General features: G+C 40.7%; 1 protein-coding gene across 4 annotated transcripts in view; it reads left to right on the top strand.

The window, feature by feature from the left end:
- The window catches only part of NEK7 (NIMA related kinase 7), an 80,282-nt gene that overhangs the window by 6,489 nt on the left and 53,636 nt on the right, over positions 1 to 20,157 (top strand). For 2 of the 4 annotated variants that reach the window (XM_081866141.1, XM_081866144.1), the window contains exon 2: positions 17,119 to 17,204. The exons of 1 other annotated variant lie outside the window; for it this stretch is intronic. In XM_081866141.1, coding sequence (XP_081722267.1) covers positions 17,148 to 17,204 — 57 coding nt within the window. In that variant the 5' untranslated portion in view covers positions 17,119 to 17,147. Of the gene's footprint in view, positions 1 to 5,870; positions 5,938 to 17,118; positions 17,205 to 20,157 lie in introns of all 4 variants that reach the window. One more of the 4 variants, XM_081866142.1, reaches the window with a different exon arrangement.

The raw sequence follows: 20,157 nt of genomic DNA, 5'->3' as shown, positions 1-20,157 counted from the left end.
CCCCCCCGTCCAAGACCTCTTTCTCTGTAGATTGGGGCCAACTAAGAAGATGAGTTCAATGCTATGTTGCTAATGTATAAAAAGGCACATGCTCTTAAATAATAAACATTTAAGTCTGACAGTTTAAGAACTAAGACGGACCTTTACAGTGTGCTTTCATTTGGATTATAGAGAACAGCATATATCAGTTGTTAAAGGTTGTATATTAGGGAAGTAGTGTTCAGAGGTGGAAGATGTAGAGGACACAAGACTAGGGGTAGACAGGCAGTGGGGCAGCTCTTTGCCTTATGTACTTCTTTGTTATATTAACAGTGTGGTTTAACAAAAGTAAAACAAGTAAAATGGGTTGGGTCCAACGTTAATTATCTTTAAAGTAGACTCACTGAAATCAATGGGCATGGCTAACTTAAGTCTATAAATTTCAGTGCATCTACTGTATCCAACTAAGTTCTGCTCAGTATAAATACAAAAATAACAATAAGCCAAATACTACAAAATCCTAGAAGTAGATTATAACTGCAGGAATAAAACTGTATCCAAAAAGCTTAGCAAAACTGTAGGTATCAGATGAACATCTTTGGAGCAGGTGTTCCCCAATTGGGTCTCTGGTAGCCAGCGACCTCATCTCGGATGGTGATGGCACTTGCAGAAGACCATCCAGTTAATAAATGGGTCATAATATATGAATAGGAGCATAGGGAGAGAGGCAAGCCTTCATATTCTTGCAAGTCTTCAATTGAATATTTATTTTAACATTTGTCCTAGGGTACAGGTCAAACTAACAGATCTGCTGAGTCATGGTATTGCTCTCTTGTTCCCTTCCTTAAATATAGGATTGTAGATTTGTTATTTTGTAAGTCATCAGCATCTTCCCTTGCACATAATTGATTTACCTATAATTTTTGTTAACGGACCTCCTGTTTCATATGCTAGCTGCTTTAATTAATATCCTGAGATGTAGATTTAATAACCTTCCAGGTTTCCAAAATCAAGCAGAGCTTGAGAACAGGCCCCGCTGAATACAGTGGGGCTTTCCTCGGAGTAAACACCCACTGATTTGGGCTTGTAAACACCCACTGATTTGGGCTTGTAAGAACGCCCCCCCCCCAAAAAAATAAAATATGTTTTGCTTCAGACAGTCTTTTGAAGTATCGGTGCTCATCATTACCTTTCCCCAAAAGGTCCATGGCTCTTTTTAACCTGGGGTGCCTTTAATCATAATATTTAGCATTTATATAATGTGATTAGACTGTTCAAAGCACTTCATTTACAATTTCTTGTTGTAATTCTTCGAACAGCTTTGTAAGTTAAGACAGTATTGGTATTCCCATATTGCAAATGAGAGATTGAGGCTGAATGTGTGTGTAGCTTGTCTAAAGCTACCCAGGAAACTCATGGCAGAGATAAGATTCAAAGTGGGGATTTCTTGATTCATAGCATAGTCTCTTAGCTACTACTGTACACCAGCATTTAGCAATCTAGATAATTAAACAAGGAGGAGTAAGTAGCTGCTGCTGGGGAGGTATTGAGACTATGTGCAAGGAAGCAGGTAAAAATCATCTTGATGAACTCCCTCCTGCAATTATTGTTTGCCTTAAGAGGGAAACTTCCATTGGCACCAACAGTGAGTAAAGAACGTAGGTTGAGTCCCCTACGTTTACTCTGTAACAGTGAAAGTGCTTGTATAAGTTTTTAAAAATTGTTGAGATGGTGTTTACATTAATTAAGTCATTTTTCCCCAGTCTTGCCACTAATGTAAAATGCAACTGTGTTCTGCACAAGGAAGCCTTGACCCACAATGATGTAAGAGTAAATAAATGATTGTTTTGAGTTATGGCTTAGAAACTAAATTGAAATCTGCAAAAACCGTCTCACTTTTGGAGCCTTAAATTTAGCTTAGCCAAAGGTGTTTTTTTTTTTTTAAATGTTTTAGAGTGTTACGATAATCTAATTAAAAGAAGTATCACATTGTGGTTGCATGAAAGAGCAGGTCCTGCTATATGTCAGCTTCACATATTACTTATATCCTAAATTCCTGGTTAGCCATTAATTTCTTTTGTCTGAAGCCATATTTTGAATTGTACAAAATCTGAAGGACTGGCGACATTGAAGTTGTTAAAGGCTGTCTAACAGAATAATGTAGATGTTCAAATCACAGTTATCTAAATTATTAGCTAAAGACTTTAGTGGGTTGTTTTTTTTTAAAGCCAAGATAACTTTGCTTGCGCCCATGCATTCTATGTTCACAAGGACATATCCTTCAAGATACTCAAATAGATGTGGGGAAAGCACCGTTAAACATGTTTGCAATATTCTTATTTCGTCTATCACATCACATGTTCTGATGTTTGGGTCTGGCAGTGAAAACTGACCCAATTAAATCCTATAAATCACATGTTCAAAGGTATTCTTTTTAAAAACTATTAGTTCATAAGTTCTGGGACATGAATACTGGTGCTGAAAACGCTAGGTTCCCACTAGAACTGAGTGTTTAAATTCATTTACTATCCTACACTCCTGTAGTTTTGTACTAAAATTAATTAATAAAGCTGATGCAAAGCAATCATAGACCTTGTTCACACTACACAGTAAGCTAAACTACTTACTTAATCAGTGAGATTGTGTGGGCTTTTGGAGAGGAGCTCACACTTAGTTCTTCTCTGGTCCTTTTTACTGCATTGCACTAAGCCATAGTTCCTTCTTGGTTATGGCTTGTGGTTAGTACCGAGAGAGGTTAACCCAGGGGTCCTGGTTTAGACTGAACAACATGCTATGCCAAACTTTGGCTTAGTTTAGCATGGCATAGCAGTAAATAGGACTGAGGAGTAGAAAAGTAGCTACAAACTCTTCACTGGGAGCCTACACATTTGTGTGATCTCACTAAACCATAGTTTGACTTACTGTGTTATATGAACTGACTTATAGAATTTTATGTTAGCGCAATATTGGAGGAGGAAACTGACGGCCAGTAAGTTGTTCAGTCTAATCTCCTGTCAGTAGGGAAGAGAGAGAAGGAACTAATCACTTGGGTGCTGGAAGAATAGGATCACATAATTCTAAAAGGCGCAAGTGAGTCAAGGCACATAATGCAGAACATTTCAAACCATTTATTATTATTTATTGTAACCTGTTAATTGTTTTTATAAAAGTAAATTAAAGTGACTTATAGTAAATAAATACACACACATTAAAATCAGCATGAAACAATACAAAGAAAAATCCAAAAGGCAACCCTATTTGTAAAAGACAAAATTCAGACAGCTCATTGCAGGGTCTGGGTCAATTCATGTGGTGAGTGGCAGACCTTGAGGTATTGGGGTCCCGAGCCACCTAAGGCTTTATAGGTATAAAGCAATGCTTTGAATTGGGCCTGGAAACTATTAGCCAATGCAGTTGGACCATGTGCTACAGATTTTCTTGTTGATTTTGAAAACTGAGGACATGCATTAAAATTGGTAAACGAAACTAGTGTAGAGTGGCACTAAATACCATACTTTTCCATGTATAAGATGAGGCCCCATTTTTTAAGTTTGAAAACGTGGGTCGTCTTATACATGAAATATAGCAATTAAATATATAAATAAATAAATGCAGTGGTACCTCGGGTTAAGTACTTAATTCGTTCCGGGGGTCCGTACTTAACCTGAAACTGTTCTTAACCTGAAGCACCACTTTAGCCATTGGGGCCTCCTGCTGCCGCCGTGCCACCAGAGCACGATTTCTGTTCTCATCCTGAAGCAAAGTTCTTAACCTGAAGCACTATTTCTGGGTTAGCGGAGTCTGTAACCTAAAGTGTATGTAACCCGAGGTACCACTATATGGTACTTGCCGCCATACATGCTCTGACAGTTGCAGCTCCTCGCAGTGGCGAGCCACGGGGTCTCCGTAGTCTGCTTGCCTCCTCCCACTGAGCCCGCCTTACAGCTCGGAGGGAGGCTGAAGGCGGTCCGTTTGTGCCCCGCAGAGTCTGCGGCCGGCTAAGCGCGAGCGTCGCTGCCGCTCCAGTAATATTACCCCTTCACGCCTTTCCTGTCATAGAAACCTCGCGCCTTGCGCCCCTCCTGGGTAACGGTGCCTCCCCCCAAAAGCTCAACAACTCTGGGGCTCCCCCCCAAAAAAGCTCAGCGATTGTCTGGCTCTGCCTGCGAGGGAACAGCTGATAGACGGCTTGTTAGAGGCGCGTGGCTGTCATTGTTGGTCCGGCGGGCGAACAATTTTCGTCAACAATTCAGGTCAATCTCCCCCCATTTTCTTAATTTGGAGTCCCCCAAAATAGGGGTTGTCCTATACATGGGGCGTCCAATACACGGAAAAATATGGTAATTACAGATGAGCAGATCTTTTCCATAGCCAAATGACCTTTAGGAATTGATTGGTTGATTATTTAATTTCTATACTGCTTAACATATTAAAAACCTAGCTAGTTGAGCAGGGTATAAATAATAAAATTATAATAATAATTATTAAAAATATAAGATGTGTACAGAAAACTGAAGCAACAGCAGACAATTTAAACAAAATATTACAAAAATACACAGTTACATGTAACAGTGTTTCATTAATACAAATTTAAACACACACACACACACATCCTACTTTTCCCCAGTTTTAGTTTTTTTAAAAAAATTAAAGTTAAAACCCACACATATAACATGGAGTTGACTTTCTCTGCTTCTCCTCAAAGTAATAGAAACCTTGGAAGAACCCTACTAGATGCCCTTTTGGTTCACTACAAACATTTCAATCTCACAGTGACTAACCAGGACACTGAGTGCAATAGTATTCTGTTACTCATGGTCCCCAACAACTTGTATCCAGAGGCATATTGCTCCAGTACTATATAGCCATTGATAGCTCTGTGAATAACTCCATGAATTTGTCTTTGCAAGTGAGAGAGGGAGAAGGGACGATAATCAGAAGCAGAAAAGTCATATGTTTTGAGGGAGGAGCCATTAATACCGAAAAGTGTTTCTACTTGATGTTACCATTAGCAATTAAATGCAATGTTGGGATTGCTTATGAGGTGTGGAGGGGAAGGCAGTGGTCACTGGCCTGAGGCACTAAAGTGAGGAGCTTTTGAGGAAAGGAGGACCGACTTCTGCTTTAGGGAAGGAAGAGCTAACAGCCTCCCTAGGAAAATCCCCAAGCTACATGTGCAGCAAGCCAGGCCCCCTGGCTATTTTGATTAAGTGAAATGGAGCAGCAAGGAAGGAACCCGAGCTCAGAAATAAAACATTCAGGAGGATAAGCCCCTGTTCCTAGCTCCATATTAGAAAATCAGAATGTTTAAGCAATATTTTCTAGCAGAGCTCAACTTGAAAAACATGTTCACAGTGTAAGCTCAGATGTAGGATAAATATAGAGAATCTCTTTGAGAAGTTGACTTGAGATTTCTCCCCTTCTCAAATTCCAAGTGAATATTATTATGGAATAAGCAGACTGCATTCACGAGTTGCAGCCTGGCATTCTCCAAATTAAAGCAAGGATCGTAATCTTGCATCTTATGCTACTTTTAAGTACGTACTAGTTGTGGGGTATCTGGACTTAATTACATGTACATATTAGCTGTAGGGATCTGGTTTTATAGTGGTGTTTGATTGCAGCCCTTGGGTACAAGAGGAGTTGCCCAACTCCACAGTAGGAAACTTGGAAGGAGTGGAAAAACATCCCTTTGTATCACTGTATCAGAAAAGGCAGCCAAATTCCTCTGTGCTGAGGGCCACATCGTAAATATATCATGAATCAAAAGGCGGCTGCAGCTAATTTGCATATCTTATTTGCAGATAATTAATGTGATTTGCATAACTGATTTCATGTGCGTGCTAAACTACAATTAGTAGACAACATACATTTTATTTTTCTGCACGTAGATGTCCTTGAGCCAGTCCTTGAGATTACCTTGTTATATGGTTTGGAAAATCAGCTGAGTTGAAAAAGGTAAAGAATCTTATCCCCTTATGTTACTTGCCTCCAACACTATTTGTAATTCTGTTTTTAAAAAATTATTCTTGCATTCATGAGGGCTAGAAAACTCAGCCTAGACTCAGCACTTGGTTGCATACCATTGCACTTTCTTTGGTTTTATGTGGGATTTAAGCTAATGCACATTTATGTTGGTTACAAGTTTTATGCTACTGAATTCAGGGATTTGACTTCGATTAGTTTTAAAGGCTCTAGATTGAATTTTATTTATTTATTTATTAGGTTTTGGATACAGACTAGAGACACATATGTTTTGTACTTAGGCAGAAATCCTATCTACACTTACAGTACCTCATTGAGCTCAGTACCTTAGCTGAGATCCCTGCATTGCAGTGTGTTGGACTAGATGATCCTTGGGTCCCTTCCAACTCTATGATTCTATTATCTCTGCTCTAGTCTATGAGTAGAATATACTGAATTGTACTGAGTGTCTACTGTGCTTAAAAAGTTTGGGAATGGTGGAAGAAGTTGGTGTGAAAATAGCTAATAGAAAAATTCCATTTTTAATTTAAAAAAATGCAGAGAAGAATCTAATGTAAAATGAAATAATAATAATAATAATAATTAATAATAATTTATTATTTGTACCCTGCCCATCTGGCTGGGTTTCCCCAGCCACTCTGGGTGGCTTGCATAAAAACCAAAAATACACTAAAATATCACAGATTAAAAACTTCCCTGAACAGGGCTGCCTTAAGATGTCTTCTGAATGTCAGGTAGTTATTTATCGCTTTGACATCTGATGGGAGAGCGTTCCACAGGGCAGGCGCCACTACCGAGAAGGCCCTCTGCCTGGTTCCCTGTAGCTTTGCTTCTTGCAATGAGGGAACCGCCAGAAGGCCCTCGGTGCTGGACCTCAGCATCCGGGCAGAACGATGGGGGTGGAGACGCTCCTTCAGGTATACTGGGCCGAGGCCGTTTAGGGCTTTAAAGGTCAACACCAGCACTGAATTGTGCTCGGAAACGTACTGGGAGCCAATGTAGGTCTTTCAAGACCGGTGTTATGTGGTCTCGGCGGCCGCCCCCAGTCACCAGTCTAGCTGCCGCATTCTGGATTAGTTGTAGTTTCTGGGTCACCTTCAAAGGTAGCCCCACGTAGAGCGCATTGCAGTAGTCCAAGCGGGAGATAACTAGAGCATGCACCACTCTGGCGAGACAGTCCGCGGGCAGGTAGGGTCTCAGCCTGCGTACCAGGTGGAGTTGGTAGACAGCTGCCCTGGATACAGAATTGACCTGCGCCTCCATGGACAGCTGTGAGTCCAAAATGACTCCCAGGCTGCGCACCTGGTCCTTCAGGGGCACAGTTACCCTATTCAGGACCAGAGAGTCCTACACACCAGCCCGCCCCCTGTCCCCCAAAAACAGTACTTCTGTCTTGTCAGGATTCAACCTCAATCCATTAGCCGCCATCCATCCTCCAACCGCCTCCAGGCACTCACACAGGACCTTCACCGCCTTCACTGGTTCTGATTTGAAAGAGAGGTAGAGCTGGGTATCATCTGCATATTTATGGACACCCAGTCCAAACCCCCTGATGATCTCTCCCAGCGGCTTCATATAGATGTTAAAAAGCATGGGGGAGACTTGTGTCAATGTGCAACCGTCCATGTGCTGTTCAACACTGAGATAAATCATTCTACCTGAGGGGAAAAGGTGATAGGCATATATCAATGAGAACCACTTGCAGACCATCATTAACTACTTCAGCTGCTTCCACTGCAGAATCATAGAATTGTAGAGTTGGAAGGAACCATGAGTCATCTATTCCAACCCCTGAAGAGAGAAGCCAGTCTTTAAACCATACTTTTCTCTTCAGCGGTGGAATACTATTGCAGAAAAAATAATAATGAAGCCCTAGCACTGTGAATAATTCTTCACTGTGTATTTGATTTAAATCTCTATGTGACCAAAAATGTGCTTTAGCGTATGTTAAATAGCTTGCATATATGTGTGGCATAATATTTTAATATCACTGGAATAATGATAGTTGGCTACTTGGTATTTTGCATCTTCCCCGCCCAGACAAAAAAAACCTCTACAGGCTCTATCTGTTTAGAAAGGAGACCATACTTCCAGAAGTGTGCATTTCATATCTTTGACACCTCTGAATGACATAAAATCATTGTTTTGTTTGCTTGCTTTTGGCTTGTGAACCGAACAATGTTTATTTCTTGAAATGTACCTGACAGGAAAGGGCAGAACATGAAATGCATGTAGGAGAAATGGTTGAATCTTGAGATTAAATCAAAAAACACTCCCCTTAAAATAAAAGTTTTCAGAACTGAAAATATACTCTCCCTTAATACCAGTTACTTCCATTGCAGTGAATGGTGCTACACCACTTGGTATTATTATCACTTGCATTTATAACCTTCCTTTCTTCCAAGCAGCTCAAGACAGCATATTTGCTCTTCCCCTGTCCTTTTTATTCTCACAACAACCTTGTGGGGTAGATCAAGGTGAGAGAGACTGCAATAGGCTCAAGATGACCCAGTCATATCTGGTCCAGCAATTTTGGGGGTGGGGATTAATAGTGCCATGGCTCCAATGCTTCTGTATTCCGTAAGATGCCTGTCAGGCCTGACAAGCATTGTGAAACTTTGTTTTTCTTTTTACAAAAAGGCAGACATGGTTGCCACTGATTTTCTGCTATTGTTTACTCTCATCATCTGCTTCTCTCCACTGGCTGTGGTGATGGGGGCTGTTTTTCTGAGTCCCCTCCCCCCACCCCACAACAATGCCATGGAAAGATGAGAAAAATGATGAAGTAGTTGTAATGCTTGAAAATGCAGCTGCCTGGGACCTGGTTTGAAAACTGCTCAGGGGCTCCGCTAGTCTCGATTTGCTGTAATTTCCTTCAATAAATATTTGTTTCCTACTGGCTGTCTACCACAAGTAGAAACAGGATGTTTTAATTTGTGCAACTCAAGGGCTAAGAAAATATTAGGAAGGTTGGGCATGTGGACTTTATTTCATGTACGCATCTTATTACTATATTTTGAGATCAGAACAACATTTTCCCCAGGTTACAGTGGCTGGGTTGGGTACTTGCTCTGACATCAGATCTGGGGGACCGTCATATCCTGATCAAGCATTTTTTGTGTCTTGGGCTGCTGACCAGGGTGTCACTTATATTTGTACAAAAGGTCAATTGAGAAGCCAAGCTTGTGTCTTGTAGCCTGCAGTGGTACAGGAAGAAACAGATGCACAATAGGGGCACCTTTCAAATTTTTTAGTACAGGAAAGAAAATATAAAAATTATCACTGCAGCTAAGAGTTTACTAGATTTGGTCCAAATAATCATATGCTTCTTTAAAATGCACTGACGGTATTTTTCTGATTAAACATCCTTTCAGTGGAGTTATTAACTTGGTTCTGAACAAGTGGTCATCCCCATGGCAATGGACATAGGAAGGACAGGACAGATCTCTGCCACTGCTCTTCTTGTTACCAACCTCACAGGGTGGGGAGCTCAGTGTGAAGACCTAAACATTGAAGGCCTATGGTCTGCTGTGGAAGTGTCAATGAGCATTTGAGAGCAGCTCACCTAGCCCTACAACACTTTGCTCCTCTTTTCCATCTCAGCAATGTCCTAATCTGCACGGAATCAACCACAGTGAAATCCAACATCAACAAACAAGGAAACACCCAATCTTGGGAGCTTCAGGCAGAAGCATCCCTCCTCCTTAGCTGGGCAGAACACAACATCCAGTCAATCACAGCTGAGCACATCTTTGGTCTCCTGAACATGCAAGCAGACTGGCTGAGCTACAGGAAATTGGACCAAGTGCATACATCCGTTTTTCAACAGCTGCTGTCAAAGTTTGGCCAATGCCAAGTGGACCTCTTTGCCTCAGACTGGAATCATCAGCTCCAGTCATCAGTGGAGGCATGGGATGCCCTGCTCTCCACATGGCCACCAGGTCTTCTCTCTCCATCATTCTGAGGGTCCTCCAGAAAATCAGAGAAGAGAAAGCAAGAGTTCTCCTCATTATGCCATACTGGATTCAGCACCCTTGGTTCCCTCAAATACTCCACCTGGCAGTCTCCCCTTCCTTGACACTTTACGGAACAGGGCTCCTCTTTCAGAGCCTGATTCTTCATCCAACTCTTAAGTGGCTCCAGCCGACTGTTTAGAGTTTGAACAGCAATGCCTAACCAAGCTGGACTTACCGTACCTGCAGACGTCATTGATATGCTTCTACACTCCAGGAGGCCCTCCACCCTCTGCTTATATCAATCCATCTAGATACCATTTTGATTCTTGTGTGTGTCCACAAGTCACTCCAACAAGAAATCAGAAGTTTCCACCATCCTTTCCTCAATCCTGTCATGACCATCCGCTGCCTGCCTCTCTTCCCATTTGCTCTTGAAAACGATTCCTTAGAGGGGCAACTCTAAAGTGTCCCATGACCAGCCACATATTCCATTCTAGGACCTCCACAAGGTGTTTTAGAGAAGCTTCCCTTCAAACCACTGGGGAAGGTCTGCCTCAAACTGCCATCCTTCAAGCTTGCCTCATTATGGCCATCACTTCAGCTTGCAGATTTTCAGAATTGCACTCCGAGAGCACTCTTGAAACTTTCACAAAGAGAGGGTTGTCATCTGTACCGACCCAGCCTTCCTTCCTAAAGTCGCTGCTGTCTTCCACTTGCAGCAAGAACTTGAGAGAGGAGAAAAGAGTTGGCATTTGCAGAACCTTAAAAGTCTACATTGCTCAAACCAAAGAGCTCAGGTGGACCGAATCCCTTTTCATTTCCTTCCACCCCCATTTATGCACCATTGTTTGCTGGATTGTGCCCAGTGTGACTTTTTGTTGTAACGTAAGATACTTTTATCAGTGACACTAAACTTATTCATCAGGATAATGGTATTGGAAGTTATTGCGGTTTTTTATTATGTATTTTGTGATTTATATTCTGATTTTATCCTGTGAACCACCCTGAGACCTGTGAATATAGGGCAGTATATAAATTCAATAAATAATGTAAAATAAATATACTTAGCATGATTTTGAAAAATGTTTTTAGAAGAAGGAGTTATAATCTCTTTAGTCTTACATAAGCTATTTAATAACCATTTGTAGTATACATCAAGAGATGACCTCTTTGTTGTGACACTGCTAAATTGCCACCTGTGTTTAACTTTGTAGTGCTTTTTTGAGTAATGGAGTTTTGTGTTTTTTTTTTAAAAAAAGCCACTTACCTTGTGCATATCTGGAATAAAATTCCAGACATGTATTTGAATGACTAGTCTTGTTATGTCAGTGTTGAATCCACCCCTGCCCCCAAGCAGGCTGTGTAGATAGGTGGGTTTCTTTCCTTGGTTGACATCTGAGCTTCTCAAAATGCTTCCAGATGTAGCTGATTGGGCCTCTGAATCAGAACTGCTCACTGTTTCACACGGTAGCTCTAAATTCAAGGAAGAGGAAGCACCTCTGTTTCTTTGAGGCCTGCCCTCTTGCAGTACCCGATTTTGTCTTACTATTGCTATTGAGAATGGTACATAGATACATTTATAGCAGAAGATGGGCAGAAAACTGCTAGATGTTTCTTCTAATGGGATTTATTAAAAGTGATCCCTAAGAAGGTCTGGGTCTGGTCACTCCCTGGATAGGAGACCACCCGAATGCTTCATGCGTGCTGACTTGAATTACATCATTTAACAAAGATAGGCTACAAAAGAAGTCAGTGGTACCTGCAACAAAATGTTGCAGTGTGGCCCGCTTAGGTTCAGGATTTTCTGTTTCCCTTTCCACCAAGTTTTCCGAGTCCCCCACCATCCACAACAGTGATCCAGTCTTTTGTAACAATGAGGCATATTCAATGCCCATTAAGCTTTTTGGGGGGTGGGTGGGTGTGTCCCCCTTTGGGTTCTTTCCCAAAGTTTCTTTGTACTTACACAAATATATGAGCTCCCCCAAGCCTGGTGACGCCTCCCTCTTATGCATAGATGGTGTTGTTTTCACTGCATAAAGAATGACTCTCTGAACATTGAGATCACTATTAGTATGTGTATTATATGATAAATAAGTGTTTGCTGGCCCCGTGGGCCCAAAGGAAGAGAACACAACCATTGAACTGATACTAAATAGTAAGCAGTCTGTAACACATTCATCCCTAGTGCTTTTAAATTTCCTATAACTTTCCTGGGGTAAGAATGAGGTTTGGAAACAAATACAATTCTGCTTGTCCCAAATTATGCTGAGACATTCAAGTCACTTTGAGAACCCATTCCCCAATGTAAGCAGAGTAATTGTGCAGCCTTAATTTTGGTTGCATGCAAATATGTTTAAAGAAAACCTGAAGTCTCTTTTTAAGAGTGCTGCTTAATGTTTTAGGTTGGGCTAATGCCTCCAGACTGTTCATGTTCTCTGCATGGTTTGCACTGTGCAGCTTTAAAGAAAATGACACCCCCTCCAAAGAATTTATAACCTAACAAATGGATTAAAATCAGTAGTTAGGGGCCTTTCGGGGGCTAGCCTTGGTTGCATATGGTTTGTTCCCTTGTTCTGATACTCTAGCTTTGACCTGCAACCCGCAGGTTGAGAATATGTGGATTAGATAGGTGGCATTGCATTCTGGGAATGCCCCAACTTCCACAAGTGAAACCTGGACATGGGTTCCTCAGTGGTAAGATCAGTAAAACTTGCAAGACCCCCTGAAAGATATTGGTTCTCTCAACACTGATCTTTTCCTGCAGTGTGCAGCTACAGAAGGGTGTTGGATGTGTTCTGTGTTGCAATACTAGTTATTACAATTGAAAATACATAGGGTTATATCTGAGTTCTGCAAAGAAATTGATGGACCCAAGTTGGTAATGTACACTCAGCAGAACTAAGATTAGGTGCAACATATGGGATAATAGCCTTTGTGCCTGTAAGTCTTTAGTATCTGGGCAAGCGGCCTCTAGGGGTGCAGTTTTCACCAGAATCCTGAACTTCTCTCTCCCCAATATGAGGTCCTGATCTGGATCTGCTGCATCGTCTAGCGGTTGCTACCTGTAAGTTTTTTTTTGGGGGGGGGGAGAGAAAGATAAAGATATGCATTTGTATGTTTCCAGTGTTACGTCAAGTGTGATGCTTGTGTCAGTGGTTGGCAGTACGGTGTAACAAGTTGCTCCATCTTAATGAGTCAAAAATGAAAAGGGTTTTCTGGCTGAAGAAAGCCTGAAAATCAACAGGTTACCTAAAACAAATGTAAAACAGAAGTAATAAAATGTGTTCTGTGATTTGCTAGTGGCAAGTTGTAAATACAAAGCATCGTCCTCAAACCTGTGAAAACAATGAAGGAATTAACAACACGCAGGCCTTATTTGTTGTATTTATTTTGCTAAAATGTAAGTCTGCCATACTACAAAGCATAGCTGCTTTGTACAGGTGTTACTCTAATATGTATGGTAATGGGAAGGTAGAGGAGTTAACAGATAGTTGTTTAGTTCAAAAATTAGTCTACCTCTTTATAGCAGAAAATTGAAATCAACTCCATCTATTAAATGCTAAGAATACAGCTAAATGGTGAGAATTGATTTTGTTGCCTTCTGTGCCTATACAAGTTCTTTCTATTTTATATTGTACCTAAACCAGAAATTTAAAAGAACTGTATCTGTAAACGTGTAATTAGCTGAGATATTAATGGGCTTTCTTGCTGAGCGTGGACTTTTGCTCCTCCTTTCACATGAACAAGCAAGGAAGCAGAACAACCAACCAACCAACCAACAAACAAACCAGGAAGTCTTTCATAGCTTCCGGTTTCATCTGGGAAACTATGGTTAACAGCTTTAGAATAAGCTGAGCTAGTAAGCAAACTTCAACACTTGGTGCGCATGCAAGCAACAGGTGCATACATGTTTCAGCTTAAATTGAGATGAATTGTCCAAACTCACTATAGTCTTCAGCTATGTTATTAGTGGCAGACATATAATATTGTAAGATTCATGTTGGAGTTGACATGGGGTTATCTTATTTTATGCTAGCAGTAATATTGTGTGGTAGGTCAGGCCAAGAGAAATTTGCTGGAGGACTTCCAGGTAGCATCATGGCTAAGCAAAGATTTGAACCCAGGTGCCCCCAAAGTCTAGCAACTTGTTCTGCTGTGCTACACTGGTGTCATTCTTTCCTGATTAAGATTTTTTAAAAGAGAAATGTGAGATTATTACTGCAAGCTTACATAATAAGGTATCAGATCCAATTAGTGATATCCACATCATAGTTTAAGACACTTGTGGCCTTAAATTCCTCTGCAGACTGCTTGGGCATTTAAATTCTTTTTTTTTTTTCATACTTGCCTAGACAGAGATCTAATTTTTCCAATGTAGTATTACTGCACTAAGACTTCTTTGTATTTTTGAGCCTTACATTCAAAAACTTGTTGGGATCTTGCAAGGAGTTGCCAACATTGACCTCATCATGCATCCTAAATAACAGTGTGTTTGCCAAGCGTTGTGGAAAAATATGTCGCTGCCAGCAATATTTTGGTCTTATCGCCACTTTCAATTTTTTCTGTGTTTTAGGTGTTCTACTAAATCTTTGGTGTTCCTGTCAGTTAGGAATTAAAGGGTACAATAATGTTTAAGAGATTCTTGGTAAAACCCTCCCCATTTATAAAGTAATCAGAGGGTATACACAGGATGTCCTTTGAAAGATTGTGACTTCTAGGCTTTTGAATAAGTGGGCAGAATTATTTTTTAAAGTGTTGGTTGTGCCAAGTCTGAAGCCAATGTTTGCCCTTGCCTATTCCTTCTTATTTAGCAGGCACTGAGGAAGTGAATCAGTATGTATAAATGGGCTGCACTAATTTCCAAAAAGTCTGAAATAAGAGCATTGAAAACTATCGCTTGACCTTCAAGAACACAACACTTTCCATTTTGATTCCTTGCCCCCGACTCCTTGAATGCCCTCTGTATATGTAACAGAACCTGTTTAGATTGCAGGAAGTTCTAGGGTCACTTCTAAGGTGTGGTCTCCCAGTACATGTGGGATTTTAGCCGGGCTTGTTGGACTCACCATTGACCTTACATGACTGACAGGGTAAACCATGTGTTCGAAAACCTATCTGATAGTGTTTTGCATGCGCAGTGATTTTTAAGAAAGTTACTCTGTCACGATGTTCTAATTGAATGATCGTCTGATAAGTTTCCAGAGAACCTGTGGGGTTTCTCAGCACGCAGTTTGAAAACTAGTCTGAAAGTTGATTATTATTTTTTTAAGAGGAGGGAAATATTTAAAGAGGAGCTTTTGTTATTTGAATTAAAAACTGTTACATGACAGCCAGGACAAAGATAATGCATAACGAAGCTGGATTGTATGGATGGTAAATTCAGCTTCTGTACCAGCTATTATCTTAAAGATGTGTGCTATTCAATTCATTGTAAAAATGCTAGCGACATTTGTTTTTGAGATGCAAAGTAGATGGGAAAAGCATTTGCTATGGAGCAGTTTTATTGCCACTATTCAACAAAGGGCAAAGACCAATAAGAACAGTTCTGTAGAAAAGCTTTGCTTCTGGTTTAAGAGTTAAAAGGGCAAAATATTGATGTTTCCCTTATTCTGAACGATTTCCACAGCTTAAAAACTCCTGGAAAGAGAAAAAGCATAAAACTGACATTTAAAGAAGTAAGATGATTTACACTATGTCCAAAACTTTGGGTTAGGAAACAGTTTTAATTTTTTTTTTTAAGTAACTTGTCTGTTAAAAAGTGTTTTCCTTTTGATGCTGTTTCCCAATTGGATAGACTCCTTCAGCGTTTCTAGGTTAAAAATATTTGCATTTTTGGTTTTGTTTTAATAAGGATCTGTAGAGAAGCTTTTTTGTTCTTTGTAGCTAGCTGGTTTTTTATATCGATCAGAATGCTTTCACATTTGATTCTGATCTCAGACCTACATGAATAGAAGCAGCGATGTTGAGAGAAAATGACAGGCTACAAAATGTAGTCAATTTTCTTTCTTTTAAATGAGTCCTAATCTTCTCTTACACTCTGCTCCTGGGAAATGCGCATTTGACGAAAAGGATTTTTAAAGGGAATTTTGGTTTTTGATTTTGGTTTTTTCATTATTAAAAAAGATAGTAAATGAGTAATATATATATATATATATATATATATATATATATGGGGAATTATTTTATCTGTGACTGTCTTTTCCATTGGTTTACAGCTGGTGAGTTGGGTTGCAGCCTCACCTAAGTGGGTCACAGCAGAAGCACTACTGCTATACAGTATACATACAGTTATATGGTTTTAAAAAAGAAAGAAAGGAAAGAAATGGGTCCCCAAATTAATGTTAGGGCTAAAGGTGGGTTGTGGGTCTGAAAAGATTGGAAATCACTTGTCAGGCAGGTGTTGATTTCATTGATTCATGAGCATTCATGTGTGAACTTGTCCTCAGAGGGTTGACCACTTAAAGCAGAGCTTTCCAAACTGTGTGTCGCGACATGTTAGAGTGTCGGCTGCAATGTGTCGGTGTGTATCGCACAAATGCTCCCCACGCTCCTCCTGGGGCTAGAAAGGGGTTAGTTTAACCTCCGGTTTGCTAGTAAAACTGAATTACTGTGTTGCACAATGATGCAAAACTGAATTACTGTGTCGCGAAATGATGCATGTCTAAAAAGTGTGTCACCAACATGAAAAGTTGGTAAAGCTCTGACTTAAAGAGTATTTTCATGTCACATGACTTGAATGTATGAGGACATAATAGGCCACCCCTTAGTTTAACTCCTTAATCCTCATCTTCCCCTACATGAACCAAGCAAATGTAACTTCAGGGGCACACATTTCCCCCCTGCTTACATATTTCTGTGGTCTGAAGCTGTAACAACAAAAACAACTTGTTAGTCGCTTGTCACCCAAAGGTTTCCAAGCAACTTACCTCAAAGAAAAATATACAATATATAATAGCAGAGGGGAAAGGGGGGGGGATTCATATAATACATTAATATTTCAAAAAACATAACATCAGTGGAAAAACAACAGCAACAAAACATACTAGCCATATAAATAGATGGTAAAGTCCTTTGTCCTGCCCTGTAAATTCCTGTGTAAGCTAATGATGCTATGGAAATAATACCAAAGAGGAAGGTTATATTCAAAAATATTTCATTGTGTCGTATTTTTATAAAGGTCATTCATATTTTTGTACAGGTCACTTGAAAGTGTTGTGATTTGAAACAATGGATGAGCAATCTCAAGGCATGCCAGGCCCTCCTGTTCCTCAATTTCAGCCACAGGTAGGACATTGCATTAGTTGCTCAGACTAGGTAGGAAGGGGTACATTAATTCAGAATTTAAATGCCCAGAGAACTTACTCTGACTTACATTTTGCCGATGTTATTCTGTTCATTTCCATTACATACTGTAGCCCTAGAATGGTGCTATGGATTTTTTTCCTTTCCTTTTTTTTTTTTTTTACTGTTGCAACTTGGACTCCAGTTTGTTTGTTTGTTTGTTTGTTTGTAACTATACTATGTTTAAGGTGAATCACAAATCAGTTCTTGTAGAAACACTAACGCGATAAGCACTAGTCTAGCTTCAACAACAATAGAAAAACCTTTTTCAAAACTACATTTCTCCTCTTTACCCTGAAGGTAAGCTGGATTTTGAAAAGCCCTGTGGTGGCAGTTGTTGTAAAGGTAAAGAGACCCCTGACCATTAGGTCCAGTCGTGACCGACTCTGGGGTTGCGGCACTCATCTTGCTTTATTGGCCGAGGGAGCCGACGTTTGTCCGCAGACAGCTTCCGGGTCATGTGGCCAGCATGACTAAGCCACTTCTGGTGAACCAGAGCAGCGCACGGAAATGCCGTTTACCTTCCCGCTGGACTTGCACTTTGATGTGCTTTTGAACTGCTAGGTTGGCAGGAGCAGGGACTGAGCAACGGGAGCTCACTCCGCTGTGGGGATACGAACCACCAACCTTCTGATTGGCAAGTCCTAGGCTCTGTGGTTTAACCCACAGCACCACCCACGTCCCCACCCAGTTGTTGAGGGACGACCAATTTATCTCAGATGGAAGTCAAGAAGCTAGAGCTCTTCTCTGTGATGCTCTATCTTGTCCCCTCAGGGCAATATGGTTCTTGGGTAACCCTTTGGTGGTGACTGAGATTGGTAGAGAGGCCACCAGTAGGAGCTTTAGGAGTTAGTTGGTGGACAGCTCTGTTAGAACATCCCTTAAAATTTGAAGCGCAGATGTGCCAGTACAACTCAGATTTCTGTATCATATAATCTTTTTGTGTAGCTCCAGGGGAATGCTAATATCAAATAGTGACCTGAGAGAGAATGCAGTTTGCTAAATCATAATTGCGCCAGTGCAAATTATGTATTCAGAAGTAAACGAAGAAACAGTAGCAGAACAAAGTTTCTTCTTTGATTTCGAAAAGCATACCAAGAATGAGTTTGTGTAACCCTGTTTTTCAGCGGAGTGTTGGGACAGCAGCGAAAAACAGTCTAATTAAAAGGATGAAATGTTTTTCTGATACATAACAAGTTTTAAGTTACAAATGGGGAGTGGGAAAGTTGTTAACATTCACAGATTTCAGCACAGCTGTTGCTTTGGAATTTGAGCCTATTTACACCTTAGGTGGTAGTCATGTTCCGCTGCTATACACCAGTGGTTTGTCGCCCATACACTAAAAAGTGTGATGGGGAGATGTATGCTTTCAAAGATGATGTGCACTTTTTTTTGGCCAGTCATGACTGTCTGATGTACGTCCACACACTGTGTTTGTATGTGCACATCTTCACTTTGAGGATACCAAAATACCAGTTGAAGGTACTGTCATTACCAGGATTTCTAAACACCCTTGTTTCTAGACCTGGTTACAAGGGAACCCACCCAGGCTAGCATTAACCATAATTCACATTGGTGTAGGTGTCCAATCCTGAAATAATTTGAAAACTGAAATTAATAGCTTTGTGAGTAGGTGAATGCTTTTAGTTTTGAACTGTTTTAGAAGTTTTAACTGCATTATTTTTGCATTGACATGTTGCTGCCCTGGGCTCCTTGGATGGAAGGTGAGGGATATATGTTTAATAAACAACAAAATAAAATAAATAAATAATCCAAAGCATGTTCCTGTGACTGCCTTCTGATTTGCAAACTGCGGTTTGCAAGGAGCCAGCCCTGGGTCTGCGCAGAACATGGGAGAGAATGGTTAGGGCCCCGATAATCTAGCTCAATAGATGGATTATGTTATGCCAAAAGCAACACCCCAGCTGAGATGTAGAAGTTGTTGCCACTCCTTTTCTTTTTAATGTGCTGGTCTAAGATGCAGTGTGATCTTTACCAAAATGTATGTAATATGTTCTCTGACCAACTGATGCTCCCATTATGCACGAGTTTATTGTTTTCCCAAATTGCATAGTGGCTGGGAGGGAGGCCCGGGTGATAGTTGGGAGATGTGCAGCTATGTTCCTTCTCATGTCAGGTCTCCACGTCTAAATTGTATGACAAGACAAGGGAGCAGATGAGACAAGCTGTCAGTCAGCCACACTGCCCTTTGAAGAAAGGCCATTGGGGCTGGGGAGGCAGGGGGGGGAGGTGCTGCAAATGGGCTGTGAAGTTTACATACACTGCCCACTGTTAAACAGATTACCTCTAATGAAGTGTCTAATGCTCAGGCCATATCAGTCTAATCCTCAGTGGCAGTTCATCCCTCAACTGCCAAAAAAACACCGCCCTCTGGCCCGCTCTCGCCACTCTGGCCGCCAAACACAGGGAGGTGCCCAGTCTTAATAAAGCCAGACAGTGTGTGATCTGACATGCAAATGTAGGTCATTGCATATGTAAATGTGTGATTACAAACCTGCATGCCAAAACACATTAGTGAGACTTTGCTCTCAGCATGCGGTTGTCACACTGCCTTAGTAGTTCACGCTAATGTTTGTCAAGTTACTGCGCAGACAGAGGATGCAATTCCCAATTCAAATTTTGAAATATATGCTGGTTAAACAACCACAAAACCCCGTAGCTTAATGAAGCCACTTCCTGGTTCTCTGCAACGTGAACATTTGAATAATAAGAGAGAACTCCACCAAGTTTCTCTGTTTTTACTCTAAATGCTGCAGATAACCTCATTAAATCTGCATAGGCTTCACTTTGAATATACATAGCTGAATTGCTGCAATACCATCACTATCGAAGCAGCAACGTATTTGGATGTAGGTGCTTCTAAGGAACAATAATT

Source organism: Podarcis erhardii (assembly GCF_964252035.2).
Source record: "Podarcis erhardii genome assembly, chromosome: 6".
NCBI lineage: Eukaryota > Metazoa > Chordata > Lepidosauria > Squamata > Lacertidae > Podarcis > Podarcis erhardii.
The sequence above is the reverse complement of the archived record's forward strand: the minus strand, read 5'-3'. Positions and strand labels throughout refer to the sequence as shown.